General features: G+C 39.9%; 1 protein-coding gene across 6 annotated transcripts in view; it reads right to left on the bottom strand.

Annotated features, from left to right (window-relative positions):
- Window positions 1-27543, bottom strand: part of MGA (MAX dimerization protein MGA) — a 60506-nt gene that overhangs the window by 7988 nt on the left and 24975 nt on the right. The window contains exons 7-21 of one of the 6 annotated variants that reach the window (XM_014251969.2): window positions 26864-26962; window positions 24831-25468; window positions 23832-24189; window positions 22710-22933; window positions 21718-21858; window positions 21220-21295; window positions 19321-19841; window positions 17576-17873; window positions 15242-15868; window positions 14377-14676; window positions 11268-12946; window positions 4771-4895; window positions 3383-3434; window positions 1537-1722; window positions 719-830 (exon numbers count right to left, since the gene is read on the bottom strand). In XM_014251969.2, coding sequence (XP_014107444.2) covers window positions 719-830; window positions 1537-1722; window positions 3383-3434; window positions 4771-4895; window positions 11268-12946; window positions 14377-14676; window positions 15242-15868; window positions 17576-17873; window positions 19321-19841; window positions 21220-21295; window positions 21718-21858; window positions 22710-22933; window positions 23832-24189; window positions 24831-25468; window positions 26864-26962 — 5436 coding nt within the window. The remainder of the gene's footprint in view (window positions 1-718; window positions 831-1536; window positions 1723-3382; window positions 3435-4770; window positions 4896-11267; window positions 12947-14376; window positions 14677-15241; window positions 15869-17575; window positions 17874-19320; window positions 19842-21219; window positions 21296-21717; window positions 21859-22709; window positions 22934-23831; window positions 24190-24830; window positions 25469-26863; window positions 26963-27543) is intronic. The other 5 variants (XM_088057213.1, XM_014251971.2, XM_014251972.2 and 2 more) reach the window with 5 other exon arrangements.

Genomic DNA, 27543 nt, shown 5'->3' with positions numbered 1-27543 from the left:
ATATATGCATGAATGGATTAATGTAAATACAAAAGATTTAAGTGTCTTTCATTTCTACTTTACAGGTATTCCCCCTGTTTATATTCCCAGACTGTGAGAAGATTAGAAGAATATTTTGTTTGTTCACATGTTTTGACACTGGTGAAAATGTCACTGCTTTCCTACACCTCCAAATGAGACAGAAAGACACAAGCAAGTACAAGATGAAATGTATGGATGAGCAGCAGTTTAGAATCTACTGCAGTTTTGTTCTGTGTACATAGCTGACACCTTCTAGCCTCCAGGAGCACTGGTTCTTGGGAAAGTAGCACAAGGGGTCATTTGAAAAGCTCTGCAAGTAGACAGAGGTTTTGGTCCTGACCAGAGCTGTGTGTGACTGTGAAGGGCTGAGCAGAAAAGGCATTTCAGGAAGTGACCAGTGACAGAATGAAGTGACACCATCACCATCACCCCACCCTTCCAAAGGAGCCAAAGCCTGTGGCTCCCAGCACACAGAGCGTTCTACACTTCCTTTAGGCACGAAGGAAAACAAAAGCCATTTTTAACAGCATGATGAGCCTATCACTGAGTCAGAGCTTAGCACAACTTTGGCATTATGAGTCTGAATTTTATGTGAACCAACAGCACATCTGGATCCACCAATTACTCCACACATTCTCATTCCTAAAAACCTTTTCTTTCATTATTGCAGCTAGTTTACATCCAAAATCAGTCTCACCTGAAAGCGTGGATACTTTTCGAATCAGACCATCCCGTTTGCGTGTCAGTAATGTCTTCTGTCCAATAAACTTATCTGCCTGATCTGTCAGTCCTTGGATTTCTTCAAAAGCCTAAAACAGTATTGGGGAATTGATTTATAAATCAGTCACACACAAAATAATACTTTTCCTTCCCAGAAACATTTACAAAATTTATTTTCAAATTTCTGTAATCCTGAGAAAATAGGATCGAGAGAAAACATGTGAAGTACCCTGAACACCAGCTTTCCCTAAATGCTGGTTGAAGAGTGATAAACATCTTGTTTGTCCCTCTCAGTAATTTTTAAGAAAAGGTCAGCAATTTTTAAGAAAAACCCCAAGCTTTTATCTCCCAGTTTCTAGGTACAGCTGAAAAGCATAATTACATATCTACCACTCATGTTTAGTTTCTTGTCATTTACATCTTTACAATTAAGCTTTTAATGCCTGTTTGAATGCCTAATGGAATGCTATCTTCTCAAGCATTAAAAAAGTAAGCCTTCAATGGATTTAAAAATTTCCTTATGTACACAGAAAACCACTAAAGAATTAAGACATAATGTTCCACGTTTCACAAAGAATACAAGGGGAGAGACAATCCAAAAATATATGTTCACGTCATCAAGACCAAGCTTTTCAGAATACAGATTCTTTCAGGTATTGTTTTGTTCTAGAGAGTCCTGCAGAGAGGACAGAAGGCCCCTCTACACTGGGACTCACTTTGAAGAGCTGATACTAGCGTAATTATTCTGTCCAGATTAAATGATTCTCCTCCTCACTTAAGCTCCAAAATACCTACCTGCTTGAGAATGTAGCATTTGGAGACCTTGGGAAGGTTCAGCAGCCCCAAAACTCTCTTCAGCTTGTCAAAGAGACCTCTCATTTCGTTACGTCGTCGACGCTCATTTGCCGTGTGTGTCTGGCGGTAATGAGCAAAGGCTTCTGCCTGGGACTTCAGCTTTCTTTTCCAGGTTTGATGCTTCTGCTGGAGGAGTAACCAGATTGACCAGTTTAAGTTAAGAAGGCAATGTAATGGCAGACAATGCTCAAATGCACGTGAGATTTACAGCCTTTCTACAGGCACCTGAAGACTCCACGCCATGCTATCCTGCTACAATGTCTTCCTGAAAGTTCAGAATCAGAAGCACACACAGTAAGAAATTAAATGCTGACCAAAGAAGTGACCAACATAATCACATCAACCCTAATGGAAAAGAGCATGAGTTTCTTCAGTTCATAAGCATTGTTTTTTTTACAACACAAGGCTACTTAGATAAAATCACAGCATTACAGCAAAATCACATAAGTTTGAGCCAAGTATTTTTTGCTTGCTTGTCAAGAAAGTCTACTAATGAATGAAATAATTACATCAAAACAGGAGACTTGAGTATTTTCCCTGGAGTTAAACTAGTTTGATTTCTGTTTTCTTTTGTAGGTTCATATGGGTTGGTGCCAAAAAGACATTGTAAGTCAGAATGTGAAAGATGACACTGTCAGTTATCACCCCAGACATCTACCAACAAACAGAAAAGAGCCTCTGGTTTTGAATTTGCTTAAGCTTCTAAAAAGACGACCAGACAATAAACAAAATTACGGATCTCCACAGATTTAAAAGTTTGTTATGTCATTGTTATGTTACTCTTCCAGGTTTCGTACAACTATGCTATTTATTTAATGGGTAAGTAATTAACGCAGTTGTTTTGGATAATTTTAGGTCTGCTTCAAACCCCAGAGCATCAGCAGGAAGACTCCTCAGATTTAGTGATACTATTTCTGAGCCTGCCTGAATCTGAAGGCTTGTCTCCTGAAATCTGGCTCTTGAGAGCCATTTTGCCCTCACAGGCAGACTTGAGCACAGTACAGCTGCAATTGCTCCTGCGTTGGCCGTGGGTTCCTGTCAAGCGAGGGCCTTACAATGGAAATTCAAGGGCAGAGAGAAGGACACATGGAAAAGGTAAGGCAGACAGAGCATCCTGGACCCCATCCCTGTCTCAGACAAAGGCATACATCCCACTCTGTTCTCACAGCTCAGACAGACACCTGGTTCCCACCGCACTCAAAGCCCCACCCCACCACAGCAGGAAGCTCTAGAGCTGATGTCAAGTACATCATAGACAGTTATGGACAGAGAAACTGGCTTCAGAGCCACCCGAAAATACAGCACAAGATTCTGAAGGACTGCAGTGAGTTTTGGTTTGAAAGGATTCTGTGATATCTTTAACTTGCCTAAACACATATTTAAATTTCTGGATTCAGAAATCCTTCATCCAATGCTGTGCCCATATAATTCTACACACTTCAACACATGAAAATTTTGCTCATTTATTATTTTAAGTGTGTTGTAAAAATTATTCATGCCAAGAATACAAAACCTAAGCAAACACAGTCATAAATAAAAGGCAGATCTTCATCCCATAGCTAAAGCTGAATCTGAAACCCACTGATGCCAGCACCAGCACTTTTGCCTTAAAGAGACTTGGATAGAGCAAATCCCTCCCCGCCACCCCCAGCACATTTGGTTTCTTGCATTTAATCACAAGTACCTGCAAGGCAGATAAATCACATTAAGAGCTGCATGTGAGATGAAAGTTTATCTTTAAAATGGAGATGTGATACTAAAAGGAAAGAGGAGAGCAAATATATACCTTTGAATGTTTTTCTGATAATGTTTCATCCGAAGAATTAGGAAGATGGTATCTGGAAGAAAGGTAAAAAGTTTTTCCCAATGCTACTCATCTCATACACTCTATCCTCATTAATTACATTCCAACAGTCTAGAATTGCTCAATTTTATGCCTTGAAATTAACTTTTCTTGTGTAACTGCATAAAAGCAGGATACTGTTTTCTCAAGAAAGTGAACTCTTATCTCCAATGCTATCATCCTGGAAGTAACTGAGCTGCTCTGAGAGCTGTGAAATTATCTCAGAGGGCAAAAGACAAACTATTTCACTATATGCCAAAGAGAATAAATTCAGCTTGTGACTGTTAGCTGCATAAAGTATCTTTTTAAATTATGTTTTGGTTCTGTTTTTAATAAACACAGATTTAATATAGATGGCAGAGCAATCCTTCCTCCACCGAGAACCAGCAATCAAAATCCTCACATTTATTACTATCCTATAGTAATAGCAGCTTCCTCTTATCTCAGGAGCTGCAACCAAACAAAGAAAACACACATTTTAAAATTATTTTTTAGAAAATATTACATCTGTTTTTCTCTCTCACTGAAAGATCTTCAAAATTTAAAGCCAAGTCACTACCTAAGGATAAAAGTTGAGCTGTTATCCTTAAAGGGGAGGAAAAAAAGAGGTAACTATCTGGTAGATATATCACCAAACAGTTTTTTCAAAGTTTCTAAAAAAAAAAAAAATCTTCAAACAAAGAGAACTATTGATGCAACGTTTCCCATTCTTTTGTTTGATGCAACTGAAAACAGCCATGACTATCATTACATTCCTCAAGTAAAGCCATGTTTTTATTTTGCCTTTGTCATTATAAATGCAAGGGCAGCAACAGTAACAAAAACAAACCAACCAAAAAGTTTAGGCCAAGCTATCCAACCATGGCAGACTATATGTCAATAAAAAAAGTACTTTCTTTGCTGGGGCAATGGTCCCAAAGACAAATCTTTCATTTATAGGGTCAGGGATTAACCTAATCACTGTTCCTGCCCAGAAGTCCACCAGCAAGAATAAACAAAGCTTGCAAAATCACATTTAAAACAAAGACCACCCTCTGCTAATTTTCAGTTTGCAGGAAGGGAGGCCATTCACTCATTAATTTTATATTACAAGATACATCCCCATAAACAAATTAATTAGAGGGGAAAAAGAAAAAGGCTAAGACACCTTGAAACTACTCTTGGTGCTGCCAGCACCACCCTCACATACACTGGGAAGCACCAGTGCTGAGGAAGGCATGACAGAAGCCTTGCCTTGTCATCACATGACACCTGTTGTTTAAAGGGATCACTCGACGCCAGCCCAGCAGTAGGATACACAACTGCGTGCAGTGCTCTCCAGGGGTGCTTACTTCTGGTCGGAAGGTTCGATATGAGCAGCTGTGGCCTTCAGACGGGCAATGTTAATCTTCTCTGAAAGCTCCTCCACGGTCTCAATGTCCACCTGCTCGTCATCCTCTCTGTATTCGCACGCATCCTGGAACAGGTTTTGTTTTGTTTTTTTAAAACGAGTATCTACGTGGCAACAGCGCTCAGGCCAAAACAGTTTCACTTCAGTCTCAAAAGAGATTACATTATAACATTTAGAACCATCAAGGAATCAACATCTCCAGCTACACCAGCCAATAAACACTGCAAAGCACCAGGTTACTTTAACTGTCACCTCCAGGAATTCCTCCCACTAGCAACTCTGGAAAATGCATTTTGGTAAGTGCAGAACCCATCTCTGTCATTTATGCTTTTATTATGGGTGAGAGAAAAGCTTTCACAGGGCAGAGTTTTCCTGCCTCTGTTTTCAAGTAAGATTAAACTGCCTTTACAAGCTACTACCATAGACTCTTGCTAATTGACTTTTTTTTTTTTTTACAAAATCTGAAATAGTTATCACCATAGTAATGGTCTTTCACACCTAAGACAGCAAAAGCCAGAACATCATACAGTCAGGCCTCTTTGGATCATATAGTAAACTGCTTACATGATGAAGAATAAGATTTTGTCTCTTTCCAAACTGCTGCCAAATCATTATTTTAAGTATTTATTATATTCTGAAGAGTATTTTTTCTCCATGCTTGCCTGACCAAAAAAAACTTGCTACTTGTGAAGAGAGAGATAAGGAACAACTGCAGTTCTGTAGCAATGACTAGAGTTAAATATCAGTCTTGTAGCCATCTGTAAGTCCAGGTGATACCCCCTCTCCCAAGAAGACATGCCCATTCAACCAATTGTTTAGTATTACAGTTTTTAGTGAAGTTTTTTATATTATAATCTTTGGTCTGATTATAATATAACATAATATAATAAACTAAGAACTCTTTCACCTGAGGCAAGACAATGTAATTACACTTCCATTCTCTACTTTATTTCATCTAGTTCCCTGAACTACCCTAAGCAAAAACTATTCCAATGAAGATACTCATCTTTAAATCACAGAACTACTGAACAGATATTGCCATTATGTTTAAAATACTGCATGTACAAGAGGTAGTGGCAACATTGATCCATTTTTTTATACAAAGAGCATTTCACATTCTTGCCTGCTCTCCTGGGTTATTCATAAATCCACCTTGATGATGAAAGCCTCCTGATACTTTCTCTAAGCTTTTCCACTTTATACAGTAACATTTCTGTAACCCTTATGTGCAAGAGATGCATATAGGTTTTGTTCAGTGGTCATTACTACCCTGTCTAAACTACATTTGGACATCATTACACTGTAGGAAACATAGTCAGGCAGGGTAGTCCAAAAAAATATGCTACAATCCAGAGAGTAAGGGAATTAACTTACCACAGAAATATGTCATAAATTTTTCCAGTGCTGTTAAGTTATACTGGGCTAATCAGAGGGTTGATAGCAATTATCCAGGCTAGAGCAGCTCCAGAATTGCAATGTTCTGCAAGCTATCATATAATAAAAAAGGTATTCAAAACCCAGTATGTGGTATCTTTTTTCATGGAAGATGGACAAAAAAAAAACAGAAGTAAAAAACTCAGCTGCCCACCAAGAACTTAACATCTTTAGGTTTACACATTCTGAATGTGGACATATGAAAACCAGAATTAATTCATTTTTTCATTCTTACATCTAGTAACGAGGGGAAAAATGCTTCTGGTTGGTAAATCTTTTCCCTCTACCCCTAAATTCCTAGCAACAAGAAAAATAGCACAATCATGAAGATCACCAGAAGTAGTTCTGACATTAAGAGCAGCTATTCCTATAGAAGTACTGCCAACCTGCCACAGGCTGAACTTTCATTCATAGCCCAGTATGATTCTTTGAATATGCTTGTGGAAGCCCTACCATTCTAGCATCAGTCAATCCATACTACTTTCAGTCTTTCCAAATTACTTCCTGTAGCTATGGAAATTCTAAATGCCTTTGAGTAAGGGTAAAATACCTTATGAAATGAAGACACAAGAGGAGCAATACCACCCTACAACAGAGTTCTGAAGTTGTCGTGGAAATGACAGCACTTTTCACTCTCCGCATTTCAATGCCTGTTTCTAAGCCCTCTCCTCTGATTTTTGTCTGTTCCTGGCAGCCTAAACTGCTATTGTTGACACCTAGCAAATTGCATGATGGTACAGGATCCTCGGTAACAGTTCTGAGGAAGCAGTGGATGTCATTACACATTACCCAAGTATATGTGTCATTTCAGGAGCTGCCTTCTATGTTACAGTGTCTGCAGGTTTCACGCATGTTCTGAACTAAAAGCAAGAGACTGTTAGAACACATATTGTCCAAAAAATATATCACTTGCACTTTTTATTAAACTTACCATTTTATGATAATTGATAACAGTCCTTATAATTTCAATGTCTGGCTCAGAAAAAGAATGACTGAAAAATACTTTTGAAGAACACTTACAATACAGTATCTTGCCAGATACAGAAGCTGTAAGTAGTAGTAGTAGTAAATTGAACTGTAGTAGACTAGTAAGTTGAACCCTGGAACTCTTATCACAACCAACCCCTGGCATGGTTCTGGATTAAGCCAACAAGGACTCATGAACAATTAGGAGCCACAGTCAGTGACGTAGCACAGGCCAAGCACTCCTTCGCAGCAGGAACTCCGTGTGCAATCATTGTGCCTTAGAGATCAAGAGTTTAACATCACCTCCCAGACCACTGCACTTGAATTTGTTCAGACAACAGGTTCTGATACTCATTAGTCTGCTTCTATAAATATTCCCTGACGATTCTACTCATATCACCAAATCCACAATGATTAACCTTCTTAAGCCTCTCTCGAAGCAACTCAGGGGTAAGAAATGCAAAAGGGCAAAGATACCATCTCAGGAAGCTTCTTTCTGTTGAATAGAGGAGACTAGAAAAGTCTCTACATCAAGGACACAAAGTCAGCACAAGGCAAAAAGGTAATCTGAAGGGCACTGAAGTGCAAAATAAGGAACAATTAACCAGTGTGGAAAAATGTGCTAAAAATAAACAGTAATAGATACTACAGCTAGGTACTACCGATTATCCTGACTCTCGCTGCAGTTCTCTGAGGTTTTAAATGGCCATTTGTCGAGCAAACCAAACCAGCCCACATTCCAAACTAGTAGAAAAAGAGCTGTCTTAAGTATTTTCACTAAACAAACTGTTAGTGGACATACACATACTCTTTGCTTCTTTGTTTCCACTAGTTTAATGAAGCAGATAAACCTCTACTAGTCTGTTTACATGATTTGACTTCATCCAGTCTGACAAACAATACCAGTGGAGCCTGTCTTGTAAGCACTATGCTGAGAGAAGAGTACATCCCAGTGAAAAATAACATTTTTAAATCCAAAACTGGTTTCTCCATTAGGCATTGACATGCTAACTCAACTTGCTGGCAACAAAGATTAACAAATCCAAATTCCAGACAGATTTTTACAGTCCCCTGAGTTCTCATTCCTCAGCTTTACTGCTCTAGAACCAAGGTTAGCTTATCATATTCATGTGAGCTTGCAGTGAAGACATACCCTTAGATGGCTTTCCAAACCATATTACTCAAAACCTGTGCAATAGGTTTCTGCCAAAACAAACATTTCTTAAAATCTCTACTCTTTTGCTTCATCATCCTTTGGAAGGATGAAAGAAAACCGAGTTTTCAAACATCAACCTTGTTGACAGGCTACTCAGTGACCTAGACACCATTGTTGGTTTACCAACAAATTCCTAAGACTACCATGTCTGGAAAGTTTATCTGGCATCAGGAATGAATTAACAGTGGTTCTCAAAACTTGATGATAACTCTGCTCAAGTTATTAAAGGCTACAGGATGTATGAAACTGCCACCACCCAACTGAAGACAAGACAGCAATTCCATTTTCAACTTAAAAGAACTTCCAAAAATAACGTCTGTATTTAGTTTTCTCACCTTCATGCAGCTGAGATGCTATCATCTTGTCTGAGAACAGCGAGCTGGAATATGAACTGATTAGTCTATTTTTCTGGAAGTTGAAGAGATCCCCTAAAAGCCAGAGCTGTTCACTTGGCTATCATGGAATAATAGAATATCCTGAGTTAGAAGAGACCCACAAGGATCACTGAAGTCCATCTCTTGGCCCTGCACACATACCACGTGCCTGAGAGCATTATCCAAACTCTTCTTCAAGTGTCAGGCTGGTGCTGTGACCACATCCCTGGGGAGCCTGTTCTAGTGCCCAGACACCCTCTGGGTGAAAAACCCTTTCCTAATATGCAACCTAAACTTTCCCTGAGCCAGCCTCATTCCATTCCCTTGCCTTCTGTCACTGGTCACCACAGAGAAGAGATCAGTCCCTCCTTTACTCCTCATGAGGAAGATGCAGACTGCAATGAAGTCTCCCCCCTCAGTCTCCTCCAGGCTGAAGTGACCTCACCCAGCTCCTCCTCACTCCTGTAAGGCCCTTCGCCACACTCATGGCCCTCCTCTGGATGCTTTCCAATATCTTAATGTCCTTTTTATATTGTGGTACCCCAAACTGCCCCCAGCACTGGAGGTGAGGCCACCCCAGTGCACAGTGGGACAATCCCCTCCCCTTGCCCAGCTGGTGATGATGTGCCTGATGCCCCCCAGGACACGGGTGGCCCTCCTGGGCTGCCAGGGCACTGCTGATTCAGATCCAACTCACCACAAACCAGGACCCCCCGTGTACCTTTCCATGGCACTGCTCTCCAGCCTCTCATCCCCCAGGCTGTTTGTACACCCACGGCTACCCTGTCCCAGGTGCAGAATCCAGCACTTTCTCTTGTTAAGTTTCATATGGTTGGTCTCTCTGCAGGGCCTTTCTACCTTTGAGAGTCAACAGCTCCTGCCAGTTTGCATCTCTGGCAAGCTTATACAGCATCCCTTCCAGTCCTGCCTCCAAGTCATTTATGAAGATGCTGAAGAGCATGAAGAGCACAGGGCCAAGGATGAAGCCCTGTGGAACCCCACTAGTGACCTGTCACCAGACTGATGTCACCCCATTCACTATTACCCTTCACACCTGACCCATGAGTCAGTTGCTCACCCATCACTTGATGTGTTTATCCTACTGACTGCTGGACATTTTGCCCAAAAGGATCCTGTGAGAGAAAGTTTCAAAAGCTTTACTGAAATCCAAAGATTCCATTTGATTAAATCAACTGGCTTCCACTGGTCAGCTAGGTGGGTAACCTCAGGGACCTTCCTAACTCATTCCTCGAGCAGCCTCAGGACTGCTCTGCTCATATCCAGGGTTGAAGTCTTGCTGGCACTTTTCCTCCTGTCACCAGAGATTTGAATTCGATTGTTTTGTGGCTGCGATGGCCAAGGCAGCAGCCATTGACATTTCACTCACAGGCCCCTCTCTGTTACTGAGCAGCCAAGGAGGGCACCTTACCTAGGTGGCTCCTGTAGTACCTGTACCAAGAAGTTATTGCCCAGGTGCTCTAGGAATCCTCTAGAACTGTTTGTACCAAAGAACTTTAGTCTGATATTCTACTGCAAGAGAACTAAAAGAATTCTGTCCTGAAGACACAAACATTATCTTTCCTATTTTTAATTTGTCTGTTCTTTAACTCTTCTCCAATTCAACCACTCTCTTTCCACTTGTATCTCATTCCAAGAAAAGGCTATCTTAGTTTATTTGTCCATTTCACCAATTCATGAAAAAAGAGCTTCATAATTTTACATATCAATGCACTTTTTCTTAAGTCATGTAGTGATATGTAAGAAGTAAAGGAATTACACATTGAATTACTTAGTTTTAATTTTTGGGTTAAATTTGATGGGAATTTTATGAGCATTAAAATCTAAACATACCTTAACTACACTAACCACAAAGTTTTACCCTTATTCTGTGCCTTTTGGCACAGAATTTGCTTTCTATAAAATAAGGAATTACAGCTCTCACATACTATTTAAATGTATCATTAACTAAAAAACCAATTTAAGGATGGATTCAAATATTCCTTTCAGAAATAAGTGTTAACTATGGCTACAAAAACTAAATAGAAGAAAACATCTTAAAATAATAGAAATAACTAGATTGGCCACTATATTTTTGGATCATTAAGTCACATTACAAGTAAGGAAATTATCTGAATAAATACTGGAGGAAGACAACCTGCAACGGTTCTGTTACAGATTGCTCAATAGAACTCCTGTTATCTGAAATATGGGCCATTTCTATAAGGCCACTACACTGCTACCTAAAAAAAAACATGCAACAAAAAAGAAAAAGACATTTCCGCTTGGAACCCCAATTTACACTTCCTAAAGAAACTTAAGTCCAAAACACAAACTCACACAAAATACTCTGTCTTTCAAATCTATGGATTATGACATGTTAGTTGGGCAATTAAAAAACAAAAAACTAAACAAAAACCAAAAAACTTTCATAAATAGCTGAATGCTTACCACTTTTTCAACATCTACTTCCTCTTCACTTGGGAAGTCAGAAGCACCATCCAGCATCTCATCAGCAGAATCATCAGTTTTTTCATCCTCTTCTTCCTCCTCCTCATCTTCCTCTTCATCCTCTTCCATATCATCAGCAGTTATATCAATAGTGGGCATGTAACCCTTTTTGTGTGCCCTCTGTTCTGGTGCTGTCAGGAAGTCACTTTTCTCTGATTCATCAGCTTTGTTATCCACTTCACTTCTGTTTTCCAAAGGGGGTACAATGCTAGATATTTTGCTCCAAGAACTGTTAACATGTGTTAGAATGTCATGGCCTGTTTTCATTTCTTCCAGAGAATCACAAGCACCTTGTTCTTTGCTGTTGCTGCCCTCCTGTCTAGCTATGTTTTCTTTGCTTTCCTCTGTATCAACTGTATGCTCTTCTCCTAAAGCATTATCCTGTTCTTTTACAGAAGCAATTTCAGACCTACTTCTTGTTTTCTCTATGTTTTCCACTTCTATAGAGCCCTTGTACTCGCTCTGTTCCATATCTGGCTGTGCAGCATTACCCTGGAATTCTTGGCTGTTCTCAAACAGTTCAGTCTCTCCTTGCTCCTCCTTGATCTTCAGCTGTATATCTTGCTCTTGTTGGCTGTACAACTGCCCAGAACTTGCTCTGTTGTCCTCCTCCATCTGTGTCTGTGCATCTCCTTCCTCCTCTTTTACTGGTTTCTCCTCCTGTTCAGCATGGTTCTTCAACTGTGCAGTCTCCTGATTCTCAAGACTGTGTGAATGTTTATTATCCAGAGGAGCTACTGAAGACTCATCTGATGACCCACAAACAGTTGCAGAGTTAGCTGAAACTGCCTCCACAACAGTTTCAGAACTGACAGAACCCTCTTTCTCTTCAGAAGCCCCTTTTTCTTCCTCATCGTTTGGTTTCTCACTGATGTACGAATGGTCAGATGATACTACATCTGCAGAAACATCATGCTGAGAAGAAAAGCTGTCATCACAAGAACTTTCTAGCACCTTTGAGTTCTTCTCCGCTATCTCTACTGTAGCGGAATTTCTATCACTGCTAGGTGTGACTGTGCCAGATGCTGACTCTTCAAAAGCATTTGACTGGTTAATCGACAACTCATTTTCTTCTTGTTTCCCATCTGGCACTGTGGCATCTGACTCTGTAACTTCTGTGTCACCTGAGCACGGAGCCTTCCCATTCTCTTTCTGCTGAGCAGCACCTGAGTCTTCTTTCTTGCATATTTTCCTGTAATCCTTCTTCATCTGAAGAGATGCAAAATGGTGAAGAATAGAGTTTGGCACGGTCTTCTGTCCTGGGAGCTGAAGTAAAGCAAAACTTCCAGACTGTAAAGGTATGAGATTAGCGGTGGTGGCTGGCAGACCACCTGAGCTGCAGGTTATTTTAGACTCAGAGGCTGTTTGGTTTGTGACACTGCTGGCAGAAGAGGAAGAGAGCCTCAGAGTCAGAGTGCCTGCCTGGGACACAAAACTTGTTACTGAAGGAAGAAGAGAAGATGCTTGAGTGGCTGGGTTGGATGGTGGGGATAACTTGGGTACTGCAGTCTGTGCAGCTGAATTTGAGGCAGGAGAAGTGGAAGACACAGAGGAAGTGGGAGAAACAGGGGACTCAGGAGGCTTGGAAGGTGCAGGTAACCGGATTCCTACAACAGACCCTGTGAGGAAAACAAAACATCAACTGAGATTTTCTCAAAGCAACGGTTTTCTTCCAGTTTTAGTATTTGATGCTGTACTAGAATCAGCCACCACTCTCAAGGATCATAATGGGATCAGCTGTTTGACCACAAGTTCTCAGTGGAAAAGTTAGTACTGCATAAAGACATATAAACTTGATTTTTTAAAAATAATACCCCAATAGAACACATGAATTGCCCACTCTAAAACTAACAGACTTAAGTTCTAGCATTAAGCTTTTTGATCAAAAAAGACATAGCATGGAAAAACAAAGTCTTGCATTTTACTTTCACATTTTACATTTATTGGAAAACAAGGAAATCGGGGTTTTTCAAAATAATAAAGAAAGTAAAAAATAGTATTTAATTTTTTTTCTCTCAGAAAAAGACTTCCAAAGAGAAAACACAATGTCAAAATTACATAATTATACCACCATTTTCTTCACCTTTATGAACTCCTCTGCAGCATTTCAACACTCCATAAACAAGAAGGAAAAACATTACCACTGGCAACTAGTTTCTCCTGGTCAGCAAGAGCCTCAAAACAGAAAGAAATTAAATAAACTTGTAGACTGATTCTTTACTACACCTCATGCTCAAACCTCAACTAAAAGCTCAGCATTGTTTGCTCTCCTCCCCACAGTTTTATCTACTATGCTTGCTTCTGCTCTCTCTTCCATGCCGCTCTATCTCCCTCTCTTTGAAATGTGTTTTGATACAGGGAGAACAGAAGAAAAGGTTCTGCTACAGAGTAAACCTGCATTTAAAGTACATTTGGGTTAGAATTTACAAATATGTACAACAGCATACCCAACTTGCAATTTCTAACTCTTCCAACCCTGTCTTCAACTGTGTACTAGAGAAATAGCTGAAAATCACATTTATTTTTCTTCTCACACTCTTAAGGAGGAAAAAACCTGGCAATTTTGTATCATAGTGTAATATTTCATCTGAGTATCTTTTGTAAACACACTAACCAACCTGGAAACCTAACAAAAACAGAGCAGTACACCCAGTGAAACATGGGTAACATTCTTTTTAAGCTCATTCTTTTTAAGAGAATCTCCAACAAGAATGTTTGTTTTTGTATCACCATGTTGAGTCTTGTAAGTTGTGACATGTGGACATGGCTCCACTGCCACACACACATATAAGCCCTTCTACTTGCTGCACAGAAGTCTCAAATTTTGTTGACTTAGCTATTAACTGCATTTTCTGAATAATATCCACATGGTACTTAAGTTGCATTGCATCTGAATAATTACACTATGTTCTTCAACTACCCACACAGAACCAAATTAGACCACCCTGCTCAATTACTTTCAGCAGGTGAAAGCATCACAGAGACATTTCTCTCTTTGCTCATTTCTGAGTAACACACTGATCAGTTGCAAAAGCCCTGGACTTTGTACCTGGATTGCGGAGCATCACTGGCTGCACGCTGGGCTGAGCACCCGCAGTTCGAACCTGCTGCAGGGGAACAAGCTGAATGATCTGCCCATTGGGATGTCTGAACAGGTTCACAGCCCCAGGGCTCCTGAGAGGCTGAAGGACCATCCTCTGCCTCTGTGCCACCTGTGTGCTGTTCAGCGGTCGCAGAGCAGAAGGTGTCTGGTGCACTGGAATCAGCAGCAATCGAGGTCCAACACGTTTGTCTGTTCCAGGAGCTATCTTTGGGGGAGTCTTACTTGCAGCTTGTGGAACAGCATCTTCTGAAATATTTTAACAAGTTACGAAAAAATCAGTTTAAGAGACTGCCTACAAATCAGGCATTATTCCTAATAAATGCAAGTGCAAATATTTTGGAAACAACTTCATTTCTTTTAAACTTATTTGAAGGCAAATTTTTCTCTTTTTATTCACAGAATGCATGGGACCAACCAGGTCAGAACAGTTTTGGGTTTTTTCTGTGTAGTTCCACTGACATTTTTCAACCATGACACAGGACAGTAACTGCATACCTAATTCCTGAACTCTTTGCCAACAACGAAATTCTAGCAGCTGTAACTGCGCCATACATTTCTACAGGTCAAGAGATGATGTGAGGCCTCCAGCTCACTTCACAGCAGTCACTAATAAGATAGTTACATTTTTTCCTTTCTCTACCAGTTCAGGCTGGAATACAAGAAGCAACTTAAGAGATGGCATTTCTTATCCTATTTTGGAAGGGCGGCAGGGCAAGTGAGTCCATATTTAAATTGAAACCAGATGCAGACTGTATTATAGCTATGAAAAGAAGAATTAAAACAAGTGTTTGCAATAATAAATAAGCATTACCTCTTTTTGGATTCTGTGGAGGACTTGAATTAACTCCTGCTAGTATCACTGGAACAGAGACAGCAGAGGAAGTCAGTGTGGTCACCACGGGTGTAGCTGCCGCAGCTGTTGTCAGTACAACTGTAGAAGTGGACGTTGTGACAACAGCACAAGTAACAGTTGGTGGTGTTACTATAGTTTTTGGGAATGATGTAGTTGCTACTGTTGAGACAATCCCTGTTGTTTTTGTTGTGTTCACAGTAGGAGTGGTGGATGGAGTAGTGCAGGTGCTGATTCCAGGTGCAGCAGGAGCAGCTGTGACTGCAACTGCAGGAGGAGAGCAGGGAGGTTCACCAGCTTTTGTCAGGCTAGGAGTGGTCACAGTAGATGCTGCTACACTGGTACTTTCCACAGTAACTGGAGAAGTGGTGGTGGCTGCAGTGACCCCAGGAGAGACTGTACACAGAGCTGGAGATGGCACTGAAGGAACCACGGGAGCAACAACCGTGATTGGTGTGGGCTTGATACTGAGAAACTGTCGCCCTGAGGCAGCCTGGCGTGTGCTCGCTCCAGGAATCTTCTGCTGTAGAGCTCCCGCTTTGTTTAGCACAAACTGGGCAAACACACCACCAGGTGAGGGTCGAACAGCTGCAAACAAAAACTTGCAGGTCAAAATTTAAACAGATTTCCTCTTTGCCTTTCATGAGGTGCTACAGCTGTAATTTCAGCATGAATTTGAGCCTCCTTTTTCAATGTACTTTGTAATTAAATCAAAACCTTTATGGCAGTCCTGAATATACCTTATATGTTAGAAATACGTCTGCCTTATTCCACTGCTTTAGCTTTTTATAGCATTTCTTCCCAGATACACAAAAGAATCAGGTCTTGAAGGGTTGGTTTTCATCGTGAAACTATGGATAATCCTAACTAACAGTGCAGGAAAACAAACATCTAAGTGAAATAATGAGCTCTAACTTTTTTCTAAAACCCAAATTCTTTGTGTAACAGCTTCTCTCATATTCCCCTTTTTACAGCTTCTTGATTTTCATCCCCCTTCTATTGCATTCATCTTACACAGGCACAGGGGAAAGGGATGGGAAGGATACAGAGTTTCTCCTTCTAGTTGCACTGACATTACTGCAACTGCAGACTGGATGGAACAAATTTAACCAATGGAAATTAACCCCTGTTATGAAGATCCTTTACCTCATCCCTTTCTCTCCAAGGGATTCTCCAGAATACGGCATTTACATCACCCCAGATGCCTACAGATGAGTACAACAGCATAGAGTTTATGGAGCAAGACCAACTTAACTGCAGTTATTTATTTGTGTATACAGCATTTTTAGCCCAGACTATGCCAGAACTGGTACTTTTTCCTTAAATCACATATGCAGCAATGACTTCACCCATCAATGAAATACAGCCAACTCTTTCACATTGCACAAACACATAAAACAACAAGTTTTATTATGGGATAAGAAAAACAACACACCCATTTACACAGCAATGAAAATTTAGGCAGAAAGAAACAAAATAATCAATCAGAAATTAAAGTTTTTCCAGGACACAGGTAACATCCTTTTCCCTTGCAAAGCTTCTTCAGATCTTTAAATAATGTGTGGGATTATGTGGATGTGTACTGGATTTCTCTTTTTCAAGTTGTGCAAAATGTAATAGTTAGGGGCATCTTCCTCCCTTGCCACACTGGGGTAACCAGTACCAACTCAGATACAAAAGTAACTCATGAATCTTCCAACCCGGTTTGTTTTTTTTTTAAAAAAACTCTAGGTGCTGTCTAAATCCAACCCTGTTTAGCTTGTGAAATCCAATGAGATTAGAGGCTGGCGTGGTTATTGGCTGCACACCTGTTGCTTCGCTAATCCAGATTTGGACCATCTTGTCTTTCACTGCTGCTTCACACGTCTTTGGTGGTCACAAGAATTATGAGTGAAACATCAGCAGAAAATCTAACAGCGAAGAACCACGTATTAGTGATACTTTACTCATTTGAAGTTAATCTATGTTTGATGAAAAGCAATTAAAAATGATAGTAATGAAACTCCAAACAAAAACCCCAGTTAACATTTGGAGAGTCTCCATCCACTCTCATGTCTTGAAAATACGCTCTAGTAGCATTGATAAAAGAACTAATAGTCAACATCTGTAATCTTACTCTGAAGTCAAAATAAAACTTTCTGCTTTGAAGAGGTTATTTATTGCAGAGGCATCTTAGGTAGGCAATGCAGCCAAAGGCAGCATGCACTGTTGCACAGAAATCAACATCAATGCTGTACACTCAGTCTATACTTCAGCTTCACGCAATTTAAAACACAGTAATAAGTTCCAACCTACCTATCTCTCTCTGTGCTGGGACATGGGTTTTCAGAGTCGTCACAGTGGGGGTTGAAGTAGTGCTGGTGGAAGATGTAGTTTTAGGAGCTGATGTTGTGGGCCCCTGGACTGATGGTGTCCCAGAAGCAGGAGTTTTAGCACTGGATGCTACCTTGGAGATCACTGTACTGAGGGCTGCGATATCAAGTACTGTGGGCTGCAGCCTGCCTGTGATATAAGCTGCTAGCCGATTGGCAGGATGTAATGCCCCCATCTGTCCCAAAAGCAGTTTGGCCTGAGGATACCTTTTATCATTAACCTGAAAAAAGGGGAAAAGGGAAACTTTGTGAAAAGAACGCTAATTCACCACTTCTGGAGAAGTGTTTCATTCCGTGGGACTTCTAAATGTCCTTTTCAAAAAACCATTGCAATTCTGAATGGGAACTCCTAATTTCCTAATTGCCCAGGAAATTTTCAAACAACTCTTCTTTTATCTTTGTAATACAGATTTTAAGTGCTGCTCAGACTCTCACATAACACCAGAGAGTCCCAGGAACATGTGAAATCACTGAAATTAGACAAGAGTGAAGCTAGCACCTGTTTTTCCTGTCCCATGCTTATGCTGTAGTCCTGAATAAAAATAGGTTCCCTAACTGAAGGACAATTTTGAATAAAATTCTCAAACCTAATTAAGACCTAGCATCACAAAAGAAAGAATACTCATAACATATACATTGAGACAAAACTCTAAAAGAGCTTTTAAAAGCTGCATCAACTTTTTCCCTTAACCACACTGTTGTTTAATACTGTAATTAAGGTATGATGTGCTCCCTAACTTCAAATTCCAAGTTGTAGTGATAATGGACTGCACAGGAAAACACCAGAACAACCTGCTGAGTGTCAGACTTTATGCCTAGTGGACAATGGGAAGTTTTGGTAAGTGTTGCATTTTGCTTTCACATTGTTTGATAATACCTTCTAAAAGCCAAATGCATTTAAAACACTACCAAATAAACAGCAGTTTTATTGATCAACTAATCTTTTTCTCTCCACTAGCTTTTCTTTCTGAGGGTGTCATATCTGCAAAGTGTCATGAAAACATATTTTACTCTCATTTTTTAATTCATATGATTTTCCTCTAAGTGGTTTTACTATAACCACAAATAGCTACGATGGAAAAAGATCTTCATTCTAACCTTGTAGTTCCTACTATTAATTCTTAACACCTTGTCAGCAACATAAAACTGCAGGGAAAAGACACTTTGAATTTAGGATTATTAAATCTCTTGATGAAAAACATATACTCTACAAAGAGGATTCAGGCTGTTAGTGAAAATTAACAGTAAGCTGTAGCAAAAAGCAATTTAATGTTTACATTTTCATTTTAAAGTTTTGTCCCAGTGTATACTTCCCCAGAAAATATTCTTTCTGTGGGCTCATATGATCATTCATTTAGAAGCACGTGTCAAATGCACCTTCAGAAGGTTTTACAAAGAATTAAAAATAACTTGAAAGAGATTCGGCACTTGGGTCAACAAGACCCAAATTGCCAAAAAGACAAATTAAATCATCAGATTTCAGGATTCCAATCAGATTTCCTGTTATAGAGTAAATCTTGAAAGGGACAAGCTTAGGGAGAGGAATGCCACCAGATACCAAGAACTCTTGTCTGGACAGGCAAGAGACATATTAAAGAGTGTTCTCCCCTTCAAGGAGTTCTGGATGAAACTGCATCTAGTCTCCACAGTAAAGGCAGAGGGACCCACCTGAATCAAGCCCGAGGGGCTCGTATTAGCTTTGCATTTGTAGACAACCAGCTTTCCTGCAGGAGAAACCCCTGCATAAAAAGGCAAGCCTTTGCCCCCATGCAGCTTCTCCCGCAGTTTGTCCACTGGGTCTGCCCGCATGACCTTTAACTTTTCTGAGTTATTGCATGACGCCACTGTGCTATCAGGAGTCTCCAAGACAGGGATCTCAGGCTTCTCATCCTTGTCCTGGTAGGATGGCACTGAAATTTTCATTCTGGAGGAGCAGACAGAAGGATGGTTCTCATCCTGGGCCTTGTTTTCCGAAGCCAATTCAATAATGAAGCTACCCACTTTGAGGCACTGTGGCGTGTTACTGTTGGTATGCTGTGATAAGATGGTCAAGATCTTATTGTGATCTTCCTCCAAGTTGCAGTCAGAGATAATCTCGATAAGTTTGGTTGGTTCACCTTGAGTGGTGTGATGAACATAGGAGGTGGAGAAAGAGTCCCCCTCACTACGGGAAGAACACCAGCTTTTCTCTGAGAAAGAATTGAAATAGGTTTCTGCAATACTATGGCATTTTAAGCACCTGGATAGTCAAACAATTTCATTCTGCCCACACCTCCACCCTTAGCTCAAGCTCAGCTGCAGGCCAACAGCAAGTAAAAGAACTGTTCAAAGCATCATTTCCCCTTGCACAGCTTCACAGGCAAGCAAGAACTCACTGCAAAACTACTGTAACTACTTCTCACGGTTCAATCCCTGCAGCCATACCACGTCCGGATGTATCCCATTGCATCACAAGCTAAACAAAGATAGGTTGTTTCAATACATGGGTGAAAGTTCTCCAAACAGACCAACATGGTAGAAAAGCATCACTGGTTATTCAAGTGATGGCACTTTTCTCTTTGAGTCAGAAAAGCACCTGTGTCCTACACTGGCATGAGGGGACATGCCGCTAGCAGAACTGTCTTTTGCAGAAGATGTGTAAACAGAAGCGTGACTTTTGTTGTCATTAGAGATGCATCGTCCCTTTTTGCAAAACTGTAAGGATGTTGAGCCCTGTGTCCTGGCCATTTTAATTTCACCTACTAATGCACCAGCATTTTCAACTAATTGTATTATTTTTCCATTCCCATCCTTAAATGTAGCATATGCTGTTGTATACATTAAAGAATAAAAAAATCAGCTCAAAAAGGCAGATATGGTTCATTAGTGGATGACACAATGCCTCTAGTATAGGTCTCAATTAAGGCTTGTAGCATGATCTGGTCCACTTCAGACTGAAAGAGAACATGGACGTCTAGCCTATTTCTTCAAGAACTAGAATCTCAAACCCAGTGTCTCTAACATGGCAAAACTTCAATCTTTCAACTTGAACTAAACAAATTCAACATCAAACAATTCCAAATAAAGTATAGGCGCTTCTTTGTCCCATCCAGTTCTATATGAAGAACATAAGGATCCCACCCTCCCAGTGTTACTTGGATATTTAATTCTTCAGCAACTACAGAGTGATAGTAAAGAAAAAAAAAAGGGAGAAAAAAATACCCAGACAAAGCAAAACCATTCATTTCCATTCCTTTCCAAGTATCTAATCATCTGTCTTGACAACAAATGTGCTGTGCAGTTTTATATTTTACTGCTAAACAAGCTACTGGCAGCACTGGTCATTTTACACTTAGAGCAGCAGCAAGCACTGGATATTTAGTCTGCTGTATCTCCATGTGACCCCCCCCACCAGCTGCTAAGAAAAAAGGAAACTGTATGTATTTCATAAGATTTTTATTAACAACTGTAACAACTCCCCCAGCAAACAGACTTCTGTTTCATCAGTAGCTACTTTTTTTTTTAAGAAATACCACAAAAATGTGTAAGTACCAAAAAGTGGAATTATACTCCAGACTCAGCTCTTACCTCTTGATTTATTAGTGTCTTTGTCTACCTCATAGGTTGCCTTCTCAGGGGACCGAAGCTCTAGTTCATGCTCCTGCTGGAGGAAACAAATGCAAGAAAATATTCATCTATACATCTCACTTCCACACTAAAATTCACAGTGTAAAATGTACTAGTTCACCCCAAATCATAGAAACATGCTGTGTTTGACAATGTTACAGGCTCCATCTTAGAAGGGCTCTATTAACATGAATGTTAAATGAACATTTAAGCCTTACATAATAATGCACTTGTGGCAGCCATGAATTTCCCCAAACAAGACAATGCTTATCACAGTAACAGGGTACGTTTACCAGCACTGAAAAGTGATTTAGGCTCCACCTTCCACAGCCCTACCACCACCAAATGCAAGTCAAGCCCTCATGTCATGTGGGAGTTTCTGGGGAAAAAATTTAATTCAACATTTTCAATATTTCTGCCTTTTCTATAATACACACTAGTTACAGTGTGAATTCTTACCTTTACACTACAACTCTGTGAATCACTTTTGTCTTTCTGCTGCTTCTTCTCCTCTCTCCTGTGCTCATAGGCTCGCACCCTTGCACAAGTCATTAAACTCTCAAAGTACACGTAGACAGGATCCTTGTCCTCCTCTCGAATCTAAAAGAAAAAAAAAAGAGACAAAACCCTCTTTTCTCTGTTCTGGATGCACATTAGATTCACAAATCAGCTTTGCTTTCTAAAAACACTTCAACATAAATGCTTCAATAGTAAGAGTCAAAAGAAAAGTCCAGCATTTAAAGCTAGATCTGCATTCCCAGTATCATCACAGAGCCACCACCAGCTCCCTGAAATTCAAACCCATTCAGATATTCTTCTAAGTGAAAAAAAACATCCTAAGTATCATGCATTCTTTAACATTATCTGGTATATATTAAATAGCTACTCTGGTATGTTTGTTCTGCAGATATAACTACACTCCACTCTATGGCTGCTTTTCCTCTACTACTGCTGTTGCTTTTGTTGCTGTTGTTGATACTAAGGTGAGGCGAGACATAAAGCCAGATTCTTAGAACACTGGAACCTCAAGAAAGAACAAAAAACAACATTCCAGAACTACAATGAACACTCTGTGCCAGTATCAACATTTTTTGCAAGTAATTCATATTTAGATAGGCTACATTATGTAGCTAATAACTTTTACAAACATCACAGGACTAAAAATAATTTTGACAAAAATAGCATGTAGTACTATACTTTTAAGGAGGCTATTAGTGAATCATAATCACCTTCCACCATCTCCATACTGCTACAATAAATTCTCAACAGAAGATGAACATAATAAAGATCTGTATACTATCAATCCATCCTAGCTTATCAACACATCTACAGGCAGTCAGTCCCAGGCTTTCACCTCAAACTTCTCTAAAATTGCCTAGCACAGAAGCTTTTGGCAGTATTTGTTTTAATTTTCAGTACAAAAACCCCATGCATCTCTTTTTTTCTCTTACCACTGGATTTGGTCTAGGAGTGTATACTCTGCCTGGTTTTGTCCCACTGGAAGATCTGTTCTTACTAGGAAGCAAGACCTCTGGGTTGGGCAGTACCATAGATTTAACTGGTTCCATAACAGATGGTGTTGGGACATAAATTGGCTCTGGATCTACTTCACCTTCCACTTTCACCCACAATGGACAATTCCTAACAGGTTGTTCTGGCTCTGAGTCACAGATAGCTGAAAAAAAAGATAAAAAACAAGAATTACTTACAAATAAGACACCATCTAATGCAGAAGTAACAGAATTTTTTGTTTGACTTTGAGGTCTAGCCATGCAGCAATCACTAGTCCAAACTACCAGAAAATACTACTGGTTGCTTTTCTTGCCTCAAATTCTAGTCAAAAGTGACTGGGATTTGTCCACAAGGAAGAAGAAATATAAATAGAAATGTTTCTACGCTAATCCTCATTTCTCACTTTTACTGTGATAGAAGATATGCAAAATCACTGAAAATTAGTGACCTCCACTGATGCTGCATGCTGAAAAATCACAACACACCAAAAAATATCCCAGGCCTGTATAGTATGGCTATATGGAAGAATTAATTTATTCCAGTAGAACACCAGAGAATACTTTGTTTTAGCTATTGCTAAAAGTACTGTTAGGAAAAAAATGAAAATGTAAATTCATGGGCAGTTTCTACCAATCTGGTTTTCTGAGCATACCTCAGGCCAGATCTGAAATTACCATAAATAACTAGACTTTCAAGGAACTCTACAGCTATATACAGCAACTGAAAATGTAGGTCTAGATACTGACTTGTTTACAGGGAAAGATAATGGCACTGTAGCAGTGAACATTACTAACAATGACAGCAGTAATTATCCCATATCCATAGTCCTTAAAGACATTTGGAGAGTTGAACAACAGTTTCAACTACCAAGAAGAAACTCCAACTATTTGATTCAATAAATAACTACACAGTGCCCAAAATGCTGATCACGTAAGAATTAATAAAAATAAAAATGTTATTTCCTGCAAGCTGGATTTATAAATGGTATCACTACTACATCCTAATAAAAAATGCCCACCAAGTTTGGTGGTTTGCTCTAAGTAATCTCCACCAATACTCACTGTATTCCACCCTTTTTCTCTTCTTCCTATCCTTCTGCTTCATCTCCTCTTCTTCCCCATCCCCCTCTTCTTCCCCATCTTCATCCTCCTGCTGTTGTCCTTGTGTTCCAAACAGCACAAGATTTCCACGCACAGCCTTTTTCATCATTTTCTTATGTTTTGATCCTCCCTTCACCAGCAAGACCCTTCTCTTGAGACAGGTACACCCAAACATGCAGTCTGGCCTGCGGCAGTGGGTAGGCTGACGTTTCTCCAGTGCCAGACTGGCACATATGCAGCCCAGTCGGCAGAAATCGTTGTTGCAAGGAGGTGCTCGTCGTCTTATTATCTTGTGGATAGGTTTGTTTTTAAGAGACGCCTAAAAAAATTTTTAAAGAAGTATAAACTTCATATTTTAGTAAGAGGAATATTTTAGAAAATTATATCAAGCATATGCAAAATTGCTATTCAATGTTCATTTAGAAAACCCCTCAAGCTACATTGTTAATGCACAAAAACTTGTCCTCTACATGACAAAAACAAAAAAAACCCCAACAAAACGGTTTGGATACGAAGTATTTTGAGAGGCAACTGGAGACAGCAATACCATCCTGATAATAAGCAGGATGCGAAAAAAACGGAAGTTACCATGTGACAACCAGGTTACATGACCAGGATTTTTTTGCAGTTAGCTCAACTGAAAACATTAAAATGAAAATAGCAAGAAAATGCAGTTACTGAATAACAATTATATTAACCTAAATTTTAATGGTGATAACTTTAAACAATTTAACTTATTAATAATTTGTATCAATATGCTAGTATCACAATTAGTTTTTTCTCATGCTGCTAAGTCAGCACTCCTCAAGTTTCACTGCGAAGACTACACCACAGAGGAATCTCGTGCTTTATCATGATTCTTAGCAGCTTCAGTCTTATTTTCTGCACTTCTATGCAACATCCATGAGTGGGCAGATTAAAAAAAGCAATAGTACAGAAAAGAAACTATTACAGATTTACCTGAGCCGTAAGCAGGGTTGCCAAAGAGATGTCTGCTCGCTCTTCTGTAATGTAGGTCCTTGGTTTCCCATCCCAAAGAGCACAGTCTTCCAAGTCCATTAACTTCACTTGAGATTTAGACAAGCCTGGTGGACGAGGTGCTTGGTGATGCTGTGGTGCTTGACGCAAACTAATCTGTTTTGGAAGTGTATTTTCATCCACAGTTGACAGCACAAAACCATCTGCCTGATTACTCAAACTGCTAGCAGACTTAGCAGACTTTTCCCCTGACACTGATGAGTTCTGTTTCTGCTTTGCAGGAAAAGGTGAAGGCAGAATAGGTTTGTAAGATCTTACTCTGTTTGCAGATGTCTGTCTGGTTTGAGTCTTTGTTTTCCTAGCGGTAGATGATGGAGGAACAGGCTTCAATGTGTAAGATGTTGATGGAATTACAGTGGACTGCTTCTTTAAAACACTGTCAAGTGTTCGAACATAGCTAGTGCTCTTAGTGGGAAGCTGATACACCACAGGAGAAGCAGGAGTGTTAGAAGAAAATCCCATACTTGTTTCCATCAATTTCCCTTCATTTTCCAGGTACTCATCCAGCTTGTCACTACAGAACGCTGAGCGATTCTTCAATGAACCTTCTGAACTGCCACCTAAAAAAATGAGAAGCACTTTAACTTGTGGAGTTAAATCTTATAATAAGCAAACATGCTAGGATACATAAATACATCTCTAAAAAATGCACTCTTCTACGAGAACTGTTTATAATACAGGCACACCAAATATAATCTATTCTGAAACACAACCAACAGCCTGCACAACTGTTTTTGTGGAGACCTTACATGTGTATTTGTGGTGGATTGGCCTTGGCTGGACTTCAGGGGCCCACCAAGCCACTCTATTGCTCACCTTCTCAGCAGAATGGGGGGTTGGAAGTAAGCTGCAAAAAAACCTCATGGGTCAATATAAAGGAAATTTAATAAAGTAAAAGCAAAGGCTGTGTGTTGAAGCAAAGGGAAATAAAAGATTTATTCTCTGTGTCCCATCAGCAGGTGATGTACAGGCACCTCTTGGGAAGCAGGGCTTCAGAACAAATAGTACTTACTCCAGAAGACAAACATCACAAGTAACAAATGCCCTCTCTTCTTCTCCATTCTCTTAAGCTTTTATTGCTGAGCAGACATACATCCCCTTGGTCAGCTTGGGTCAGCTGTTCCATGCCCCCTCCCAGGATCTTGTCCACCCACTGGCTACTGCAGAATGGGGAGTGTTGAGAGACAGCCTTGGTGCTTTCTGAGCACTGCTCAGCAGTAGCCCAAACACTGATATTTTCAGCTTTCCAGCTGCCAGTACACAGCACAGCACTGTGAGAGCTGCTGTGGAGAAAATGAATTCCAGCTCAGCCAGACCCCACACAGCATTCACTCACAAAAACACTACAGGCCTTCTGTGCCTCTCCTCTTACTTTACTTGTCCTGAACACCTGGCCTACCTGATCAGTGCAATGTATCTGGAACAGTGCACCACAACACTGTATAGAAGTGCAGAATGTACAATATCAATATTTAATCTAAAGTAATATATTGACGAATTTTCAACAATCCATTTGAGGCATGGCAAAATAATCAAATACGTGAGGGCCATCTGCTCTAACTGGAGTTAAAAATACATCAATATAAGTGAAAATTACTCAGGTTCATTGGGGACCCTGAGGCAACAGAACTCCGGAATTACCATACTTCCATATGAACTCAAAACTCAAAAACCAAACCAAAACTATGACAGCTTTGATCTTCACACAAGCCTACTGTGTAAAACAGAACACGTATTTTTATTTTACTCAAAGTTTCTCTCTTCCCTTACTAATCTCCATTCTGACTATGGAACCAGTACTAAAAAATTCTTTCATCATAGCAGTCTCAATATAAAAAAAATACCTCTCTCATTAAAACACACACAAATACCAAATTGCAAGGTCTGTGGAAGGTCAAGAAAATGGCCACATGTTGGAAATATGTACATTGATCTCTCTCTTTTTGTTTTTTTACCTTCATTTCTAGAAGCACCATGAAGCTTCCCTCGCCAGCCTTTGATTTTTGTGAAATCATTTGTTTTTCCTGTCCTGGAAACAAAAGGAAATCCAGTATCTGGAAAAGAAGAAAGCTAGACTCAGTTTATGAACCAAGTTTAATTGTATCAGTGTCTTAGCAAACTCTCCTTACTCCTTTTCAGGGACCGGTGAACAGCAGCAAAATCAATAGGTTTGAAGCAACTTGATTTTTACTTTCTTTTGTTTTAATTAGCAGAATACTTAACAAGAAGGCCAAGGTTCCTGCAGAGTTCTATTCTATGGCCAAGCATCTGCTATTCCACAGAAAAAGTGTTTCCTTTATTTTCAGTTTTAGCCTCCTTAGCAATGTGCTAAAGCAGTTGGCTCCAAAAGTCTAATGGGCCAAACAACTAATTAGTAGGCTAAAATGGAAGAGGCAGGTTTTGAGCTCATATTACAGCCTCACTCAGTAAGAGTAATTTGCTTGTCTCCCCTCAGTTGGGCCAATGACTTTTATAACACCTGCAGAAACTTCATTTAATGTTTGCTGTTCTGTCAAATTCAGATGAGGGGCATGGACAGTGAATAACCACAAAAAGGCAAACAATTACATCTTCGTCAAGTTATGCATCAACTGTAGGAGCTAAGATGGGATGTAACAATCCTAACAGGGATCTG

This window comes from Pseudopodoces humilis, chromosome 7, assembly GCF_049639895.1.
Source record: "Pseudopodoces humilis isolate 2021_Gansu_Grassland_sample_001 chromosome 7, ASM4963989v1, whole genome shotgun sequence".
In the NCBI taxonomy this organism is placed as follows: domain Eukaryota; kingdom Metazoa; phylum Chordata; class Aves; order Passeriformes; family Paridae; genus Pseudopodoces; species Pseudopodoces humilis.
The sequence above is the reverse complement of the archived record's forward strand: the minus strand, read 5'-3'. Positions and strand labels throughout refer to the sequence as shown.